This window comes from Petaurus breviceps, unplaced genomic scaffold, assembly GCF_028583685.1.
Source record: "Petaurus breviceps papuanus isolate PSGF00001 unplaced genomic scaffold, PetGlider_PUasm1.0 128, whole genome shotgun sequence".
In the NCBI taxonomy this organism is placed as follows: Eukaryota; Metazoa; Chordata; class Mammalia; order Diprotodontia; family Petauridae; genus Petaurus; species Petaurus breviceps.
The window spans coordinates 2,474,145-2,495,203 of record NW_027185664.1 but is presented as its reverse complement, the minus strand read 5'-3'; the positions used below and the strand labels follow the sequence as shown (position 1 = coordinate 2,495,203).

At 36.5% G+C, this 21,059-nt stretch overlaps 1 protein-coding gene across 1 annotated transcript in view; it reads right to left on the bottom strand.

Moving 5' to 3' along the window:
• Positions 1 to 1,889: 1,889 nt before the first annotated feature.
• Positions 1,890 to 21,059, bottom strand: part of LOC138171483 (Golgi phosphoprotein 3-like) — a 69,403-nt gene continuing 50,233 nt past the window's right edge. Inside the window, exon 4 of the mRNA XM_069100990.1 lies at positions 1,890 to 3,872. Within this exon, the coding sequence (XP_068957091.1) occupies positions 3,448 to 3,872 (425 nt within the window). The 3' untranslated portion in view covers positions 1,890 to 3,447. The remainder of the gene's footprint in view (positions 3,873 to 21,059) is intronic.

Genomic DNA, 21,059 nt, shown 5'->3' with positions numbered 1-21,059 from the left:
CCTACCCTCTTACAATGTTAATTCCTTGAGGGAAAGGCCTGCTTTGTTCAATTTTCATCTATGTATCCCCACAACTTAGAATAGTGACTGGCAAATAAAAAGGGATTAAAAAAATCATTTTTTTCCCATAAGAGGGAACTTCTCATAGTAAGTCTCAATGAGCAACAGAGAATACATTTTAAATGAATGTTTTCACTTAAAATGATACTGACCCCTTGGCAAGAGCCCAGTAATACATTAGAAGTAAACCAAATGGATTCTAGTATAATGAAGAGAGCACTAGCTCTGGAGTCAGAGGCGCTGGGTTCAAATTTCATCTGTTACTTACTAAAGTGACACTGGACAGGTCACTTCGGTCTCTGTGGGTTTCTGCTATCATATTTGTAAAATTAGGGAGGTAGACATCTAGAACTCTGAGGTCCTTTAGAGCTCTAAAACTATGAATTTATACAGTAATTAAGGCCTGCCTTAAGCCAAGAACAGCAACTATCCAGGCAGCAGTAATGTTTAGTAATTGCAATTTAATATATGAGTCTCTGGCTCAATTTCAGTCCTGTATTATTAGATCACGTTATTTAAAAGTAATACTAATCTTTTCCCACATATTCAACTAACTCAGATGATAAGTGTGAGTTATCAGATGGATTTTTATAGATTACTCTTAAAAAATCCTCAGATTATTTGATTCTCAGACCTGCGGAGCAACATCTACAAATCCATGAAAGAATATTCAACAAGCAGAGAGAGTAACATAGTCACATAGTCACTCTTCTGCTTCTCACAGGAAAATTTTTATTCTTCCAGGAAATAAAGTATTGGGACTTAGTGACCTTCTATGCCTCTATTTTTTGAGTTTCAAAAATGAGTAATAGTACTAGAATTCCAATTCAGATACACAAGAAGGAAATGATCCAGCAGCACCAGGACTTGGTGCACTATGTTCTGAGGTAATACCTTAGAGGGATTATACTTCTTTCCTCTCTATGCTTAGGAATAAGCACTTCATTATGTGAAGGAGAGTATCATATTCAACATGCCTGAGTATCTAGATATTATCCTTCTAAAAGAATTCTCTAAAAATGACACAAACTTTTAAATAACCTCACTATAAGTTTTTTTTAATGCAGTAAAGTGATGAACTCTCTCAAGATAATAACAATATAATATCAGCATTTATGTAACACTTTAAGAACTGTAAAGCACTTTACAAATATTTCACTTGATCCTCACAACAACCATTGGAGGTAAGTGCTTTTATTATGCCCACTAACCCAATCATGTAGCCAATTCTGAGGCTGGATTTGAATTCAGGTCTCCCTGACTACTGTGATAGCTACCTGCCTCAACAGATATACAAAATACTGGAAATGGTTTACTCATTTTATGAGGGAGAAAAAATACATTAAATTAGCATCTCACACTTTTTGTCACTTTAAGTGAACTTTGAGGAAAAATGGAAAATATGTTACAGCTGCTGGGGCGGCCAGGTAGCACAGCGAGTAAGAGCACTGGCTCCAGTGTTGAGAAGACCTGGAGATCGAATCCCGGGCTCAGACACTTAGCACCCACCCAGAAACACCTGGCCGTGTAACCTTGAGCAAGTCACTTAAGCCCAATTGCTTAGGGGCGGCCAGGTGGCTCAGCGAGTAAGAGCATCGGCTCCAGTGTCGGGATGACCTGGATCAAATCCGGGCTCAGATACTCAGCACCACACCCAGAAATAACTGGCCATGTAACCTTGAGCAAGTTACTTAACCCCGATTGCTTTAAAAAAAAAAATGTTACAGCTGCACAAAAAAATAATTACAATTATACAATGTAACATCAAGTTACTAATTTCCTACAAATGAAACCTATCTGGAAAACAAAATTACAAATGACATGCTTGCTCTGGTTCAGGCACTTTCAAGATCATAGTTTATTTATTATTTCAGGTAAAAAGCTAGTATACAGATTAGGGATCCCTTAAATTTCAACTCTAGAATTATACACCATCTAGTATTTTTGCCCTCAATGTTAAACAAAATAATTCTAAACACCTGAAACCCCAATATTAGTAGGTACTATGGTGATAAAAAAAATCTGATGTTTTATTCTTCAATGTTTAGTATTTACATTATGAAATCAATGGTGGTATGATAAGCAGTGGTAAAGTAATGATAAGTAAATTTTATAAAGCCAAAGTTTATAATTTTACAATAATGAGCAAATCATCATAATTATAATATATAAAAAATGAAAACATAGCAGAGCTTCCTGTTACATAAATCTTAATCATCTGAGCTGTAGTCATTACTCGCTAACAATTTACATGCAACACCTGCGAGGATTGACATTTGCTTCCCACCTCCCCGACCCTGTCCCCCCCCAAAAAGTGTTAAGTAGGTAAATGACATTTAAGAGACAAACATTAACTTACTTGCAGACAAAATTTTTTTAAAAAAAACCATACTCAAGATCAGTACTGGTCACAAGCCTATTTCCATACAGAAATTATATGAACGGGATGATAAATGTCCAAAATGTAGATGCATAGGCAGAGTACCATGAATGGCACAGCTCAGTAGATACTGGGATCAATTATAAACATAAATGTAGCCACACACACACATTCTTTCTTCCCCTTAGTAAGGAGGTCACGGTTTTGACCAAATGGCAATGGTTGAAGCAAGGGGACATACAGGTGTATAACTAATAAAATCTTGAAAAAATACTTTGATTGAGAGGAATAGGATCAGAAGGGGACTGTTAATATACAATTCAAACTATATACAGAATATACTGGAATGCATATTTCATTCCAAACCTGTTACGTGAAACAACTGGACCTTTAGACACAAACTTTCATTTTGATTTTTAACTATTAAACCATAGTATATGTATATAATAAGATTTACATTAGAAGCAAAACTTCAAGGGGGCATTTTACATAAGTATTTAATGTGCTGTTTTAATTTAAAAATAACTTTGCTAAATACACATCTCAACTGAGGTCTATGTATAAAATGTCCTAATAGATACAGATATTTACCTTTGGTGAGTTAAAGGCCTTTTTTGTGAACTTGTCTGAATTGTACTGCAGAACGCTAGAAATACAGACACATATGGAACAACTCAAAGTGAGGTAATCCAAAAGATGTGCATGTGGGAGTGGAGGTACTTTGAAAGTAAAAGCATAGTAGAAACAAACAAAAATTTACATTAAGAACAGCAAGCAACTTGAGTTCAATACTAAATGGAATGCCAATATGGCAGCATTTTTTTTAATAACAGAAATAGGAAGGTGTCTCGTACCAGCAGAATCTTGCACACACACAACATACAGGAAAAGCCATCTCTATTGTTTCCATAAAACAAGATCCGGTTCATATTGTGAGAAAAGTACGAATTACAGAAAACAAGAAGTCAATAGAAGAGAAACAATATGAAAGGAAAGTCCAACAACAGTTATTTTGTAAAGGCTGCAACTACAGCCCACAGGACCTCATTTGTGTTGGCCTTCATACATTCAACTTCTGGGTCTAAATCCAGAAGCTGTCGCACTCTCTTTGTGGCTAAATCATATTGCTCATCCAGAAGAGGGGCAAAAGCGTTCTCAAGGACATCAGAAGCATGGGCGAGGTAAATAAGAGCCAGCAAGCGCTTGTCCATTCGATGAGGGTCATTCACCCATTTGTCAAGAACAGCTTCTTGAACTTTCTTGATGAGGCGTTGCTTAATGTTGTTGTTGGTGAGTGGATGTGTTGTCATGTCAAAAAGGAGGAAGTTCTGTTTCTCTGTTGTCAGTACACCTTTTTCCACCAGGTTTTTAGCTAATCTTTCACGAACATTTCTTAACTGGTAGTGCAATTTCAACGGATTCCATGTCTCACCTAAACAAAAGATTTCAGAAGTTAGAAAATAATTAAAATTTCTGATCAAAGGTAAACTTAATACTCTGATAGTGAACAAGAAAATTAATTTTAGCAAATATGTTTTTCTAGAGTAATGGAATATACATATCCTACTATTAAAGCACTCTTCAAACCAAAGAGCCAATACAGAAAATTGCAGGCTTTAACTCAGTATAGAAATGAATTAATTTTTTTGGCATCTTTAAAAGTACCAAAGATAGCAAGGCATATCTAAAAGCTAAATGAGAAGATTTTACTCTCTAAAAAATTCATTTTGGGAATCTGAGACAGATTAGAAAAAACAATTGACTTCCACCGTAATAATCTATTCCCCAAACAACTTTAGAGGTGATGAAATTGAGAACCAGCCTTTCTCAGTCACTGCCAGGCTCTGAACAAACATGTAAAGTGAATTCTGGTCAAGGATAAATTTCTGATGATTTTAAATGTACATTTCCTTTTGGGAGACAAATACAAAAAGCATTATCTGTCTAGAATGACAGAAAATTACAATGCCTCATTTAAAACCAGATAAGCTCATCTCAATGGCCTTTCCTTTCTACAGTAATTATACCACTTTGCAGATCATTCATGGCACTTCAGTGCACTAAGAGTGCAGAAACTTGAAGTGGTAATATTTCTACTTGAGAACAAATATAATTTGCTTTTCTTGAAGAGATTAAAGGCTCCACTTGATGAATGATAATTTTATCTATTTTATGATTTATTTTTGGTGCAAATTTCAAATTTGTAATAATTCCTATTCAATTTTCCTATTAAAAGCAACTTAAAATTTTTTCAAGTTTATTGTATTGCTCTTAGCAGAAAATGTAATCAATAAAATAAATGCAATTGTTTACTTCAGTACCTACTGTAAAAAATAATGCTATATTTTAACATTAAGAAATTAGCAGTTATAGGGTGCTAGGTGGTACTGCAGTTAGTAAGGGCACCGGCCCGGAGTCGGGAGACCCAGGATCAGTTCCAGCCTCAGATACTAAACACCCACACAAAATAACTGGCCGTATAACCTTGAGCAAGTTACTCAACCCCAATTGCTTAAAAAAAAGAAAAGAAAAGAAAACAAATTAGCAGTTGTAACCCCTATCAATAGGCAGGTTTAGTGGTACTGAATATACAAACCCTACAAACCAGAAATTCACAGATTCCATAAAGGGAATTGGAAATACATACTCTAAAAGGGCCTGATTTTCAGAAATCAGATTCTCTGCCCACTCACTGAGAAGCAAAAGGAAAGATCTAAAATCTCTAGTCTATTACACAGGATCAAACTGCTGCCCATCCCTTGTCACTGTTAACTTTTGATTTATCCATGAAGGCAATTCTAGAGAAGAAAGTAGGCAGCCTAAAATATTGCATACAGCAGCCTTTGGGGGTATGAAGACTGAGTCACTCCCAAATATAATGTCTAGGTAGGGCCCATCTAGGTTTGACATTTTAAATAGTGTATAATGCAAACATTTATTAATCAGTGTTTGTTAAATGATACTAACTTTAAAATTTAAAAATATTTTGTGGTCCAATATGTAATCGATCAAATTCTATTTATGTTAAGAGGAACATTTGACATTTCTCTAGTGTCCAAGACTTTAAGTACACATTGTTAAACAATATACATTACTGAGAAAAAAATCAATATACATTACTGAGAAAATTCCAGTGTCTGTGAAGGTCTACAAAAAGTTATCATATCAACTGCTTTAATATTGTACTCTGAACCAGGTCTCAAGATCTACAGTTCAATTCAAGAGTGCCAGTAGCACTCCAACTTTATTAAGCCTACCAATATCTCAAATGGATGGTTTCCTATTTGGTGTCTTTTTCCCATGGTGGTGTCTTTTAAGAAGTGAATGAAAGTCACTGCATCAATCTGCACATTCTAATAACCACTTTGTATTATCACAAGAGGTTTTTACTTATAATAGTAAGTATACAACTGGTAAAACCAGATTACATCCAATACTATTACTAAGAAATACTGTTCACCTATATTGCACATGTATGAAAATGATACTTTAACAAGCCTCCCACTTTCTGTTGGAGAGTACAATAATGTGAAACCTAAAAGCATGGTTATTTTAGCAAAATAAAAGTTTCTACTAGTCCAAAGACTACTACAGATAACTGCTTCTTTGATATTTGAAACTTACTATAAGTCATTTTTACTATACCAAAGCACTTTTACCACAGCTATCATTTTTTTTGGGATTTTCTTTTAAACCTATGGAGACAGCAATCTTAACATAAAATAGTCCTCTCAGCATGTCATAGATAAAAGATGTTGCCTGTAGCATCTGTTGGTAAAAAAAAAAAAAGGACTTTTTAAAAAACTATATGCTTCCAGGGGCAGCCAGGTGGTGCAGTGAGTAAGAGCACCAGCCCCAGAGTCAGGAGACCCGGGATCGGTTCCAGCCTCAGATACTTAGCACCCACACAAAATAACTGGCTGTGTAACCTTGAGCAAGTTACTTAACCCCAACTGCTTTAAAAAAATTATATGCTTCTTTATGCATTCATAGGAAACAATGTTTAGAAATGTATTGTTTTCAGATAATTTTTAATGATTTAATAATTTTCTCAAATAATGTATAGGCTTCTTTCTGTAACTGTAGATTCTCATTGTGAATTCCCTGCTTGTTCATACATTAAGTGCATATGCAATATTAAACATGCAAGTTTAGTACTTTTGCCTGTTAATAACAATTTCATATGTGTAACATTTTGGTTGAGGTGTTTAATGGTGGAAAAGTACTACTGATAAGGGAAAGCCCCAGGAATGGCATGGCCAAAACTCAAGAAAAAAAATACTATGCTAAGCATCCAGAAAGTAGCAGTTCAAGTACCAAGGAACCACAATCAGGATTACATAAAGACCTGGAAGCCTGTATTTTGAATGAGGGGGTGGGTCTTGGAATACAGTATTATAAGAGGCTAAAATAGATTTAAAACTAAAAATAACATCTTGCAAAGTTGAGTATAAACGTATAGTAGGCAAAAGAGGAAATTTTAATGGAAGAGGACTTTCAAGCATTTCTGATGAAAAGACTAGAGTAGGAATTTTAAAATACAACAGTCAAGAGAAACTCAAAAAGGTAAATTTATCGAAGCTACCAAAAGAACTGCACAATGATGTATTGTCAACATTCTAAAAGGGAGACAAGAAAGAAGTGTCCTTTCTGAACTTTAATGTCATCAATGGATATTGAGGGAGCTAAATAACTTGAACACGGGAAAGAGAATGGAAGCTAAAAGGTATATATATACTAGTGTAGAAGAGTAAAAAGGGGCAGAATTTGCTATTTCTCACACGAGAGAAGAGTCTACAAACACAGATGAATAAGTTGGGGGAGTAGACATCAGATACCTGAAACAAAAGAAGATTGTGTGCATACACCACACACACACACACACACACACACACACACTTCTCTGTCTCCTTGGTATAGAAACATACCAAACTTAAAATGGAAACAGTGATGAGCGGTGTTAATAGGTAGAAAAGGGAGAGAGAAATTAAAGGGAGCAAAGAACTAGAGCATAAAGGTACCTTAGATTGCTTTTAGACAACTGGAGAATAACTAAAAATGTGAATGTAGTGAATGTAGAATATTGCCCTGTAAGAAAAGAAAAAGAAAACTTCAGAGAATCCTTGGTAATATGAATTAAATGGGAACAATGACTAGAATATGTTCTAGAAGGGCAACTACATTGTAAAGAAAACTTAACACTTAAACTTTGGTCAATCATGTTACTAAAGACCTATGATAAGTTACTCATCTCCTGACAAAAAGGTGATATTGTTTGAGCTTTCTTTCCTTTTGGTTTTTAACTGGGAACAAGGGGAATGCAAAGGGGAGGCGGGTGTTACATAGACCTTTTTTAGTACTTAGAGTAAAGTTGGAAAGGAAGAAAAACAAGATGGTTTTAAAAGTAAAATATAGTATTACCTATTTTTTCAAAGCAAGGTGTACGAAAGATGCAGCTTCACATAGAAATCATTTTTTTGAATCTGTTATGTATACAGAAACGTTCTCTTTTTTGGTGCTTACGGTCAGAAGGAAAAAAATTCCAAGGAAGGCAGTACATTGGACTGTATCTAAGAAGAGAAGACCAGTAAAAAAAAGCTTAATGATGACAGGACAAAACGATTAAGGGAGGAGGTAGAGGGAGAGAGATAAAAGGAAAATGTCAAGTGGCATATTTAGGTTCATCAAGTAGACAAGGAGAAGATGTAGAAAGTATGATTAGGCATTAATTCAAGTGAAAAAGACACAGGGTTTTTAAGAGGAACACAAAGAGTGTGACTTGAGCCAAAAAAGTTAAACTACATTAAGAGAATTGTACTATCTCAATCTGGTGATAGAACTGTCATCCTTTCTACCTTACTCAGGTGACATCTGAAGTCTTGTGCTCAGTTCTAGCTAACACAACTTAAATATGATAGGCTACAGTGGATCCACCAGAGTGTTGGAAGGACTGAGGAACAAGCCTTGGTCCCCTTGCCTAAGGATCCACCCCGTGTTTCAAAGCCCACCTGATGATAAAACAGGGTAGGCTAGATACTGAAAGGACCTAGGGGGGGCGGCCAGGTAGCACAAAGCGTAAGAGCACTGGCTCCAGTGTTGGGATAACCTGGGATCGAATCCAGGCTCTGATACTTAGCACCACACCCAGAAATAACTGGCCGTGTAATCTTGAGCAAGTTATTTAACCCAGATTGCTTAAAAAAAAAAAAAAAGGACCTGGGGGGGAAAAAAAAACATCTAGGACATCCTGAGATCAGGTTGAAGGGAAGAAACATGTAAACTACCAAAAATTATATATAGGCATAGAAAGAATTGCTTTTTTAAAAATCCTAATTATAACAACAGTTGGTATAATTTAATTCAATTCAACATTAAGTACCTACTGTGTACTGGTGATATGAAGGAAAAATGACATAACATGTTCACAAATAACTATAATTAAAGTCAGAATATGGTAAATGCACCAGAAAGATAACTATCTAAGGACTAGGAGAGGATTAAGAAAGAAAAGCTTCACGTAGTGGGCTATACCTGATCAGAGAATAGAAAGATATTTCAGAAGGCTGAGATATAGTAACAACACTTACATAGTGCATACTACTTATCCGGCACTGTCTTAAGTGCTTTACAAATATTATTTCATTTGAGTCCCCCAACAACCCTTATAATCCCCATTTTACTGACGAGGAAACTGAGATTGAGGTTAAGCAACTTGCCCAGAGCACAAACACATACACAGCTAGTAAGTGTCAAAGGCCAAATTTGAACTTGGATCTTCCTGACTTCATCCACTGTGCCACCTAGCTACAGAGACTGATTTCAGGTAGGGGTAAAATGGCCTGTGCAAAAGAAGGCAGTAGAGTTCACCTAGTAAACTATGGAGCACGTGAAGAGACTTAGGAGACCTCACATTAAGAACTGTGCTTTAGAGTATAGAGAAAAATAAGAAAAGGAAAAAGACTGCTAAATCAAATAGAAAGAATTCTTTTGAAAATGGAACAGTCCATAACAGATTTCATTCCCAAGAAAAAAATAAATTATTAGTGCTACTTGATATATTTTCTTTCTAGAAAGAAATAAAACTATCTTCTTTTATCTAGGACATAGCTACTGTGTTGCCAAAGGAGAGGAAAAAAGATTGGCTTCCAGAAATGAAAAGGTAATGGGCAGGCTGGCTGTTTCCCAAATCAGGGAGCTAGGATACCATTAGTTGTAAATTGAGGGTGACTGTGGGCCCAGTTTAGAAAATAAATTGCCACACCACTGAGATCTTGGCTGGCCAGTGGGGAAAGGGGGAGAAACAGGAGGGACATCTCTATCTCAAATTTACTAGTATAACACCACTATAGCCAAAGTCAGAAAAAAAGATTCCCAAGCCCATAGGATCCTGGAGTATAAAAAGGGCCTCAAAAGTCATCCAGGCCAACCCAGAACTGACAAGGAATCTCCTCTATAACATTACTGATAAATGGTCATCTAGTCTCTGTTTTAAATCTCTCCAGGGAGAGTATATATCACTCCATGAGGCAATTTATTCCACTTCTGAATAGCCCTAGTGATCAGGAAGTGTTGCTTTATATTAAACCTACCTCTTAACAACATCCACCTTTGCTCCTACTGCTGTCTTCTGCAGCCAAGCTGAACAAATCTAATTCCCCTCCAATAAGACTTCTATCCTCACAAAGTTAGATGACTGCTATTCTATTCTGAGTAGCAGAAAATGAAAATTAGAGGTAAAATGAAGGAGTCCTATCTAGAAGGGTATAGTTAAACAGAAAGAAAGACAATATAAACTTTTCATTAGGAAACTTAAAAGGGAAACCTAGGACAAAGCTAAAAATCCTACCTACTCTGGTAGGTAAAATTCCACTGACTTAGAACACAGTATCATTCTCACACGCGCATGCGTGTGTATACACATACACACGAATATACACAGGACAAATTTAAAATTCTACACATATACAAAATATATAAATGTTTATATGTTGGTACAAATCATTACATAAGAGATGAAATTTGAGGGAACTGTCAATCAAAATTTTTTATATGAAATTACAAAAGAGGGTAGAATTTGTTTTATAAATCTCAATAAAACCTTTTTGTAAAGGAAATTTTTGCCCAAGTTATCTTTAGTAAATATATGAAATTTCATATAATTCTAATATATTGGGGTATACTGGTATGCCTTAAGCAAAATGGGAGTAGAAGACAAATTAAACCTAAGTCCATATGAGATGACATTTATTAGGGCTAAAATATCAGTAGGACTGGAAAAATTCCATAAGTCATTTAAAATTTCTGGCCAATCTTTAAGAAGAAACTATGTTAGACTGATAGTTTGCTTCATGATTCTCATGAAAGAAAATTTTTAAATTCACTCATAGTGATGTCACAAAACTGGGTAAATGTGGTAGTCTGATGACACCTTCTGACCAAACCACTCAACTGCAGGACAAAAAAAAAAAAAGGAATAGTATCGTTTTTCAAAAACTCAAGTTTTTTTCCCATTAACCTGCCTATATAAACTTCTGCTGTACGTAAGCTACTTCTCTTTATTAAAATCCAATCATATGCAAATCAATGAACAAGTATTTATAAGTATCTAATATTAAATAAGGTAAACACAAAGGCAAAAAGGAGTGTTATCCACGTAAACAATATATACACACATATGTAAAAAAGTAACTGCAATAAAGGAAGAGCATTAGCAGCTGGGGGGATCGGCAAAGCCCCATGTGAGACACTGTTCTTTAGCTGAGCTTAGAAAGACACTAGGACAACAAAGAGATGAGGACAAGAGTGCATTCGAGGCCTGCAAAAAGCACAAGTCTCAAGGATTTCCACAAGGCCAGTGTGAACTACGTGTGAGTGAAGGGGATTAAGGTGAGATAAATGTGGAAAAGTACTGTAGATTGATTAGTGGTGGCAAAGAAATGGAAACAGGGAGCGCCCATCAAATGGAGATGGCTGAACAAATTATCATTTACAAATGTAATAGAACACTACTATACCACAAAAAACGATAAAAGGCATGGTTTCAGAGAAACCTGGAAGTCTTGTATGAACTGATGCAAACTGAGGCAGAACCAGGAAAATAATTTATAGCAACAACAAAACTGTAAAAATGAACTTCAGAAAACTTAAAAACTATGAACAATGAAATGATCAAGTATGACTCCAGAGGGCCAAAAATGAAAAATTGTACCTATCTCCTGACACTTGTGCAATCAACTAAACACACAGGCTAAGACACACATTTTGGAATGTGATCAACATAGGAATACTTTGGCTGACTAATAAGCATGTCTGTTATACAGATTTTACTACGGTTTTTCCCCCTAGCGTAAAACAGTTCTTACACATTTCCCTAAATCCAATCACTATCCCTCTCGGTATCATGGCTTTTCTAAATAAAACTTGATATTCCTTCTAGAATATCCTCTCCCTTTCCCCAGCCTCTCAGAGGAAAGCTTTGCTCTCCTATTTCACTGAAACAAATGAGGCCATTTCTCTTCTTCCCTCCTCCTCATCCCACACAGATGCCTTCACCCATTATTTCCTCCTTGACCTGACTCACATGAAAAGATGGCTCTTCTTGCCAAGGCACACTCTCTTACTGCTTGTACAAATGTTTCCATTCCATCTTGTCTTCTCTAGCGACTGCCTCCTCTATCATTCCTAACTCTCTTGTTAATCTTCAATCTCTCCCCATCTACTAATTGCTTCCAAACTGCTCACATACATACTCGTATCTCTCAACCTCAAAAAACTTCCACTAGATCGCTCTCACGTATCTCTTTAGCCTCTTTTGTAGCTAAACTCCATGAAAAAGTTGTCTAATGGGCATCTTCACTTTGCTTCCTCTCATTCTCTGCAGACTGGCTTGTGACTTAAACACTAAACTGCAAGTATTCTCTGCAACGTTACCAATGAACTTTTAGACAACAAAACTAATGTCCTTTTTTGAATACTTATGCTTCCTACAGTCTTCGGGACACTGCTGACGGCCCTCTTCTCTTGGATACATTTTTTCTCTATAGGTTTTTGCAGCACTACCATCTTGGGTTTCTTCCTCCAAGCAGAATTGTTCTTCTTCCGCTTCCTTTGCTGGATCTTCATCTGCATCATGCCCTCTAACCACAGGTGCCCCTTCAAGGTTCTGTCCTAAGCCCTTTTCTCTTTTTCCTCTACACCATTTCATCTGATGATCTCAACAGCTACCAAGGGTGCAATTACAATATCTTTAATGACTCCCAAATCTATTTATTCAGCCCTAACCTTTTTCTTCTAATCTTGTCCTGCATGTCCAACTTCCTATTAGACATCTTAAACCAAATGCTCCATAGACATCTTAAACACATCCAAAAAAAGGAACTCACTATCTTCACCCTCCAGCCCTCCCTTCTTTTTAGTTTTCCTACTGCTGCTCAGGACCCCACCATTCTCCCAGTCACCCAGGCTTACACACTAGCGATTACCTCCCAACCTCTGTCATTTCTGCCTTGGTAGCATCTTACACACACCCCTTTATCTCTTCTAACACTGCCATCATCCTGGTACAGGTCCTCATCCCTTCAGGCCTGAACTATTTCAACCACCCTTTGGTTGGCATCTCTTCCTCAAGCCTCTTACCACTCTGGTCAGTTTTCTGCCCAGCTTTCAAACTGAACTTCCTAAAGTGCAGATTTGACACTCTCTCTCTTTATCTTTCTCTCTGTCTCACACACAGCCTCCTCCCTGCTCCCCATTCAATAAAATCCCGTTCTATTATCTACATGATCAGACATAAAATCCTCTGTTTAGCATATAAAGTTCTCCATGACCTGGCCCTCTTCTACCTTTCCAGTCTTCTTCTATCTCACCCCCACATATTCTATGAGTCTGTGACACTGATCTCCTTGGATATTTCCTGACTCTAGGTATTTCCACTGGCTATGTTGCATATACAGAATGCTGTCTCCATCTCCTATCTCCTGGCCTCCCTTGTTTCCAGTCTCAGCTAAAATCCTACCTTCTACAAGCAGTCTTTCCTGATCTGCCCATTCCAATTTATTGCATATACTGTCCATGCACAGCTGTTTTTATGTTTTCTCCCCCACTGGACTGTGAGCTCCTTTGAGGGAAGTGACAGGGTTTTGGGGGTTTTTTTGTTTTGTCCTTTTTTTGCCTTTCTTTGTATTTCTAGAGCTAAGTACAGTGCCTGGAACAAGTCAAGTGCTAAAATGCTTCATGACAGACTAGGGAGTGGAGGTGGGGAGAAGCGAAGAAAACATTAATTTTTAAAAAGCATACTAGAGTAAATGGTAAAGGACTTTAACTGCCAGATGGGGGAGTTTGTACTTTATCTTAGCAGCAGCAGGAGACTACTGGAGCTTTCTGAGCAGAGGAGTAATAACAGTCATTGCTGTGCATTAGTAATATAACTTTGGCAGTTGTGAAGAATGAGGAGAAACGAGGTAGAAAGGCCATTTAAAAGTCCACCAAAATAATTCAGGCTACAGATGATAAAAGTATGAAGCAGGGAGTTTGCCATGCAAGTAGAGAAAACAAGAGATGGAATATGTGCTATGACTTCCTCTGGGCAGCATACTTCAGCTCGGCATTAAGAAGACAGATGGTAGAGGTAACCCATTTTAGAGGAACATCATTAAGGGAAGAGCAAATAGACACAGGGGCAAGATATTCAAGTGATCAAGGCAGTATATAGTTAGGTAGTTTAGCAGAGGGCAATTACTGGAAAGGAAGGAAGGAACGGGACAAGAAAACTTTACTGCAATAACTGAGGAAGATGTAGGAATCGAAAGTGTTTCACTGAAAATGAAAACTAACTTGGGAAGAATAAAGCAAAGGGAAAGATGGAAGAACATGACAATATAATTAGAGAGGAATTTCTGAATTCAAGATTATGGAGGTATGATAATTTAGGTAGATGTATATCTTTCCAATGTCACAGATTCAGGAAAGGTTAGCAAGCCTTCCAATGAGAATATGCACTCAAAGAACACAGATCCTGGAAGTTTAGTCACTTCCCCCAAAGCTGAAAGGTACAGTATCTAAAGTATAAAAAAATTAGAAATATACATGAACAGTAGACTGGAACACTGGGTTTCTCATCAGTGAGAATTCTCCATATTCATTCAGACCTGGCTATCTTCATGCTTCCCTGCAAAGTTCTATTACTCCTGAGCTCCAGGCTCTGACTCTGATTCAAAATTCAAGCTTCCACTCTAGTACCCTGGTATTCTAATCTCCATATATCCAGGCCAGACCCACATCCCCCACCTTCCAGTTATTTTTTTGGCCTGCATATATATATATATATATATATATATATACACACTCTTCTGTAATAGTAATGGGAATTTGAAGATCTTCCCTGCCCCTTAATAAGCCAAATGTAATCACATGGAACCTGTGGTGAGAAGAATTTGCAGGAAGGGTGGAGCAGAGCCCAGAAGAAGCTGGGAGTCAGAGCACTTAGTATGGGGGGGGAGGATAGAGGGAGAGAGAGAGAGAAGATGCAGGCAAGGAGACTTGGGGGGAAGTTGTGGTATGGTGTTGCCCTCTCCAGTGTTAATTTGCATAGATTTCTTTGCTGTTATGATGGATTTGTTTTTCTGGTGTCTGAATAAATAAATGTTTTGCTTCTGTCTTCTATATGGAGTCTATTATATTTTGCAATTCAGAACTACACCGGCATATTCAGTCGCTGTCAGTGCTGTGAATATTGCTTTGGTGATACACCTTCTCACCTCCTTACCGCTCAGCTTTCCAACTCTTAGCTCTAAGAATAATCAAATCAACACTACTACCATTACTAGAAAGAAAATATCAATGAATAACTCAACAACTCCAATCACAATCCAAATCCAATCCATCCATGGGACTTTCTGACTGAAACACTCCTCCCCTTACTGTTTTTAATTAGTCTTCTATATCAGAATACAGGCAGCTTAAAATTATTAACTGTTTTGCTTGTTTATAGTAGTATCACCAACACTCATCAGAATCTGGAATATAGTTAGCCCTTAATAGATGCTTTTTCATTCATTTTTTGTTTATATGTGTGTATATGCATATATATGGACACACACACAGATAACATGTAAGTATAGATATACGCATATAAATTGAGGCACAGCAATTAAGTGACTTACCTATATTAAAAGCATACTCGGAACTCCTGATTGATAGTCTCTAAATGGTAACATTTATGCTATAAAAGGGGTCTATATGTGGAAGGTCAATTTGAACTTTGATACTATAATTTTACCTGTTATTCAGAGGAAGAATGCACTGGTGAAAATTCAAATCTGTGAAAATTTAATTTGCTGCATTTTGTACTCAGCCTTTTCTTCAGCAGAGCTTTGATTTTATCACCTCCGGAATTCTTACCCAACAGTTCAAATCACAACTTTACCACATCTTCTCATCCTGTGCTGTTCTAATCCATATCCTCCTATAATATTATACAGAACAGAGAGGCTGTCCATCCATTAACTTTCATTTTACTTGTCATGACTGACCTACCTTTCTTTTTGATCATACATGCTGTGACCACATCTTTTATGCCACTTCATAAAGACAAATCATTAACAATAAAATGCTAAACTCTACTTATGCCCACCATACATCTTCTCCAATACTCTTTAAGTCACTTAAGATTCTGACTCTATAGGTATTGTCATGTTCCATAAATCAAAGCCATATGCCTATAGTAGAAAAATACTGGTGGGTTTTTTTTTTCAACTTATTCATTTATTTTTAGTTTTCAACATTCATTTCCACAAGATTTTGAGTTAGATTTTTCTCTACTCCCCACCCCAAGATAGCAAGCCTACTGAATACCCCTTCCCCCAATCTGTTCTCTCTTATATCCCTCCCTCCCCCATTTTCTAGGGCAAGATGGATTTCTATACCCCAGTGCCTGTATATCTTATTTAGGAGAGCAAATCTTGCCTCAGAAATGTCCTACTGTATGATTCTGGGCAAATCATTTAAACTCACTCAGCCTCAGTTTCTTTATCTCTAAAAATAGGGATGATAATAGCACCTGCTTCATAAGATAATTGTGTGAAGGTCAAATAATATAACATCCATAAAGGGTTTTGTGAATCTTAAAAGTGCTATATAAGTCTCTCTGTACCACGCCGCCCTTCAAGTTTCCTCATCTATAAAATGGGTATAATAATACTTGTATGACATCTCAGAAGAATAATACTGGTGTTTTAAAAAGAGTTTTTGTGTCATATTAATCTAAGACAGTTGAAAGAGCTTCCTCCAATGAAATCCATACCACTTTTCTTCATATTCAGTTCTGGGTCCAGATAGTCTATTTGAAGTATCTGTCCAAGGCCTATGTAACTTATGCCTTAACAGGCTGACAGCTATATAAAAGTCTGGGCAATCAGTATTGTCCCATCTTTTTCTATTTTTCCTAAGTGGATTGGTAAGTCAGTTTCAATTTCTTTTGAATGACCATGGACTTCACTGAAAAAGCTCTACAGTAATTTGGGCCTCAGATGTAAAAAGCAGTATGTCATCTGAAAACATGAACTCACCATTTTATAGGGAATCCCTTCTTTATTTGAATTCTGTCTAGGATATTCCCTTAAGACAGAGTCATTATCTTGTACTGATAATCAGGAGGACACTTTAGAGGAAGCAGAAGAGTCTGTCATACTATTTGCTGCTCTAAATTAAATACTTCAAGAACATAACCAGACAATAATACAAAAATCTTGTATTCTCTATAGCTTTCAAATGGGACTACTGTAGAAAATCGCTTAGTGAAAGCCTATTTCTTTTTCATCAAGGGTACCCAGTAATATGTGTGTAGATAGTAGGGACGAGAAAAGAGAATAGGTAAGTAGTTACTATTGTCTTCTGGATTTATCATTTTTGTAATAATATCACCCTGTATTTTTTTCTAGCTATTCAGAATATTCCCCCTCTTTCAGAGGGGTTAGAAATTGATTCCTTAATGCTTTTAACATTGTGTCACCACTGAGATTTCACCTGCATGTATCTGGTGTAGCTGTTCCTCTCATGTCTGTCTTCTTTAGTGATATTTCAATTATTTTATCCATACAGTATATTAGGGACAAAGATCATACCCTCATGTATCTAGAGCCTGAAGGGATCTTAAAGGTCTTCTCCTTCATGTTGAGGTCCATGGTGTGTGCAAGCAGACCACAATATAAAAATAATCAAATTCCAAAGCCATCCTTTGGACAGTCCAACAACTCCACTAGTATCTTTGTGATGATAGGAGAAAACAAGAAAGGTTCCCAGAACTCTGGATGGACTCCCTTCCTATGGTGAATTTGTTGGGAAGAACTGAAGGAGGATTAGGAAACTGTCACAGGATGGACAGGCATCCTGCATGGGTTGACATCTACATTATTTGAAAAATATCCTAATTGTTAATAAGATCAGAAAATACTGAGCTCCTCAAGGGTAGTAACTATCTCATTGTGTCTTTGTATTCCCAGAGCTATATAAGACTATTGTGCCTTGCACATTCAGCTACTAATTAATAATTTAAATCCATAGATCACACTCATAGATTAAATCTGGAAGGTACCTTGGAGATTATTTACTCCCAGTGTGTAGTCCTAGGGTTCAGCAACTTTTAAAAAAGTTTGATAACTATATTTCAATATAATAGATTTCCTTTATAGTCTTATGTCTTTTAATTTGTGCATTTAAAAATATTATTCTCAGAGAAAGTCCATAAAGTTCACAAGACTAACAAAGGCGTCTGTAGCACCAAAAAAAGTTAAAAATCCCTGCTCTGGTCTAACAGGCTTATTTTTTAGGTAAGGAAACCAAAGCCCAGAGATGTTAGTGACGTACCTCAAGTCACAAAAGTAGCAAGCCAAAGAACTGGGCTTCAAATCCTAGTCCTCTAACTTCAAATCCAGTTTTCTTTTCACTGTATTGTTTAGCTCTATTTCAAAAGGTAATATTAAGTTTCATAACAAATGCAACTTAGGGATAATTTTGTCCAATGAAACAGATTAACAATTTAACTGTGGCATTAACAGGAAAAAAAATGACTGCCAAATTGAGTATTATGCCAAACTTTCAGTATTTCTACTCCACCAGTACTGTTTTATGAAGTGATAACTGTTCTGTGTCTTCTATGATCTCCTATAACATTTTGCTAGTAAGTTTATATTTTAAATCATTGTGGTCCTTGGTTGCCGTGTCTCTGGTAAGATCATGTATTCACTGAAGCGATGTATGGGCTTTTTTAGTTTTCTTGTGGTGATGACTGCTTTGTATCATTTGAATTTCTAGAGGAAATGGTTATGGTCCATATTAGTGTCTTTTTCATGACACATTTTTCCATTTTTTTTTTCACCACCAATCTCTGGATAGGACAGGTGGAGGTACTTTAACTGTTTATGGTTAACATCTCCTCTTTATCCTCCAAAATTTGATATTTTTAGTTTGGTTCTAAGCAAGTCAATTGTTTCACAGATACCTGATTTGTAAATGATGCCTACACTGGTCACCAGTTATTTTCTGTTTTTTAAGATGAGATAACTTTCTTTATTGTGAGTACTGGTTAGTACTTGCCATGTCTAGTACCTCCTGATTCTCTTCTTAAAAAAGTCGTCAACAAGCCTTTGACCTCTTTGTCCTTAAACACACTTTCCAAAAATTTTCAGTGTCTTTATGCCCACTTTTGCATTGAAGTCATGAGGTATTAATATACGTTGACTTGATTTGGAGGACCTTGTAAAGTTCTTCATCGAATTTTCTTTCTTTAGCTTCTGCAACATGTTGGTTCAAAAACTACAATTAGCAATATAATGCTCTTTTTGCATTTGTTCATGTTATAACCATTGCAAGGTGAGGTAAGATTCTTATGAAATGAAGTTTCACATTCTATTTAGGTGCATAATGAAACCAACTCTTGATAACTCCTTTCTTTGTCTCTAAATAAGAAATTATGAGCCATCCTCCCTTCATTTATCATGAGAATTTTAATATTCTTGGGGTTCAGTTCTTCCAATACCATATCAACAGTCTGATTGTCATATTCAAGCTACCAGTGGTCTGAAATCTATGTGACTCTTAGTATCTCCTGCCCTCCTTTTCACCTCTGTTACTCTCATAGAAGAATAGAAAGGATGCAGTAAAATCTTAAGGGCCATTTAATATTCTACTTATGGGATATCAAGGACCCAAACCTACTAGAGATGCACTTCCCTGAAATTAGCTAGGCTTGCCTTTAGAGACTGCCATCTATTTCAAGGACCATATTCAAAGCCTTTACTACTTGCACGCCTTTTTTTTAGCAGTCTCAAAAAACTGAGCATTAGATGGGCATGGCAGCACATGTCAGTAGTCTCTGCTGGGGGGGAGGCTGAAACTGGTGACCACTCAATATTTGATCACTTGAGTTCCAGAGTTCTGAGCTGCAATATGACTAAATTCTGAATGGGTGTCCACACTAAGTCCAGCACCAATATGTGAGCCCCCAGGAATGGAGAGCCATCAGGCTGCATAAGAAGGAGCAAACTGGCCCCACTTAGAAAAATGGCACAGTATAAAGTTTCTGTGCCAAGCAGTACTAGGGTCAGAAAAGGCTTGCTGCACTTCCAGCATGGATAAGATAAGAAGATTCAGTGTCACCAGATCCCTCAAAGAAGAACTCAATGCCATATTGAATCACTGGAATGGGACTTTTATGGAAGATTCAACCTATGTAATTATACATTTTCAAAATCAAACTAGATTTTGGGGATGAGTATACAACTCAATATAAAGCATTGTGTGTGTGTGTGTGTGTGTGTGTGTATTTTAGTCAGTATTTAATAATATAAACCCTTCTTTCTGATATCCTGGAACACTCTCCTCTGCTTCATATATATTTATTTAGTTAATAAAGCTTCTGTAAACAAAATGTGTCAGTAGGATGCACAGACCACTAGACACTTAAATGTTTGCTAAATTCAATTGTTACCAAAGGCATGACAGACGTAGCAAACCTATTCACCTTGTTAAGCAACTAAAAACTCTATTATAATCAAGTGGATTTTTAAACAATTTGTGTTATCTTTGCTAAACAAAATTACTAATACTCATCCAGAAACCAGATAATGAACTTAGTTCTGATGTAATTTTAGTAACAGAAGGGATTTACTGAATTACTCCCATCTAAGAATTTCTAATAAGAAACTTATGAAAACCTGCCCTGTGAAAATCAGTACTCTATTTTTGCCACTAAAAAAAAATTGTAAAATAGTAGAGATATACATACAAGTTCATAGGATTTAGAGTTGGAAGGAACCTCAACAATCATCTAGTCCAACAAAGAAATCCCCATTCTAATATACTTGATAAGTAAGTTTATCGAGCATCTCTCTGCTTGATGAATTTCTAGAGGTAACTTTCACAAGACAGCACATTCCATTTTCAGATGGCTTTAACTGTTAGAAAGTTCTTCCTGACATCAAGCCTAAATCTAACTTTTTTATAACTTCCCATCCAATGCTTTGGTTTGTTTTCTAGAGTCAAAAAGAACAAGTGTAATCCCCTTTCCACAGAACAGTTCTTCCAAAAATTACAGACAGCATCATTTTAACTCCTTAGTATTTAT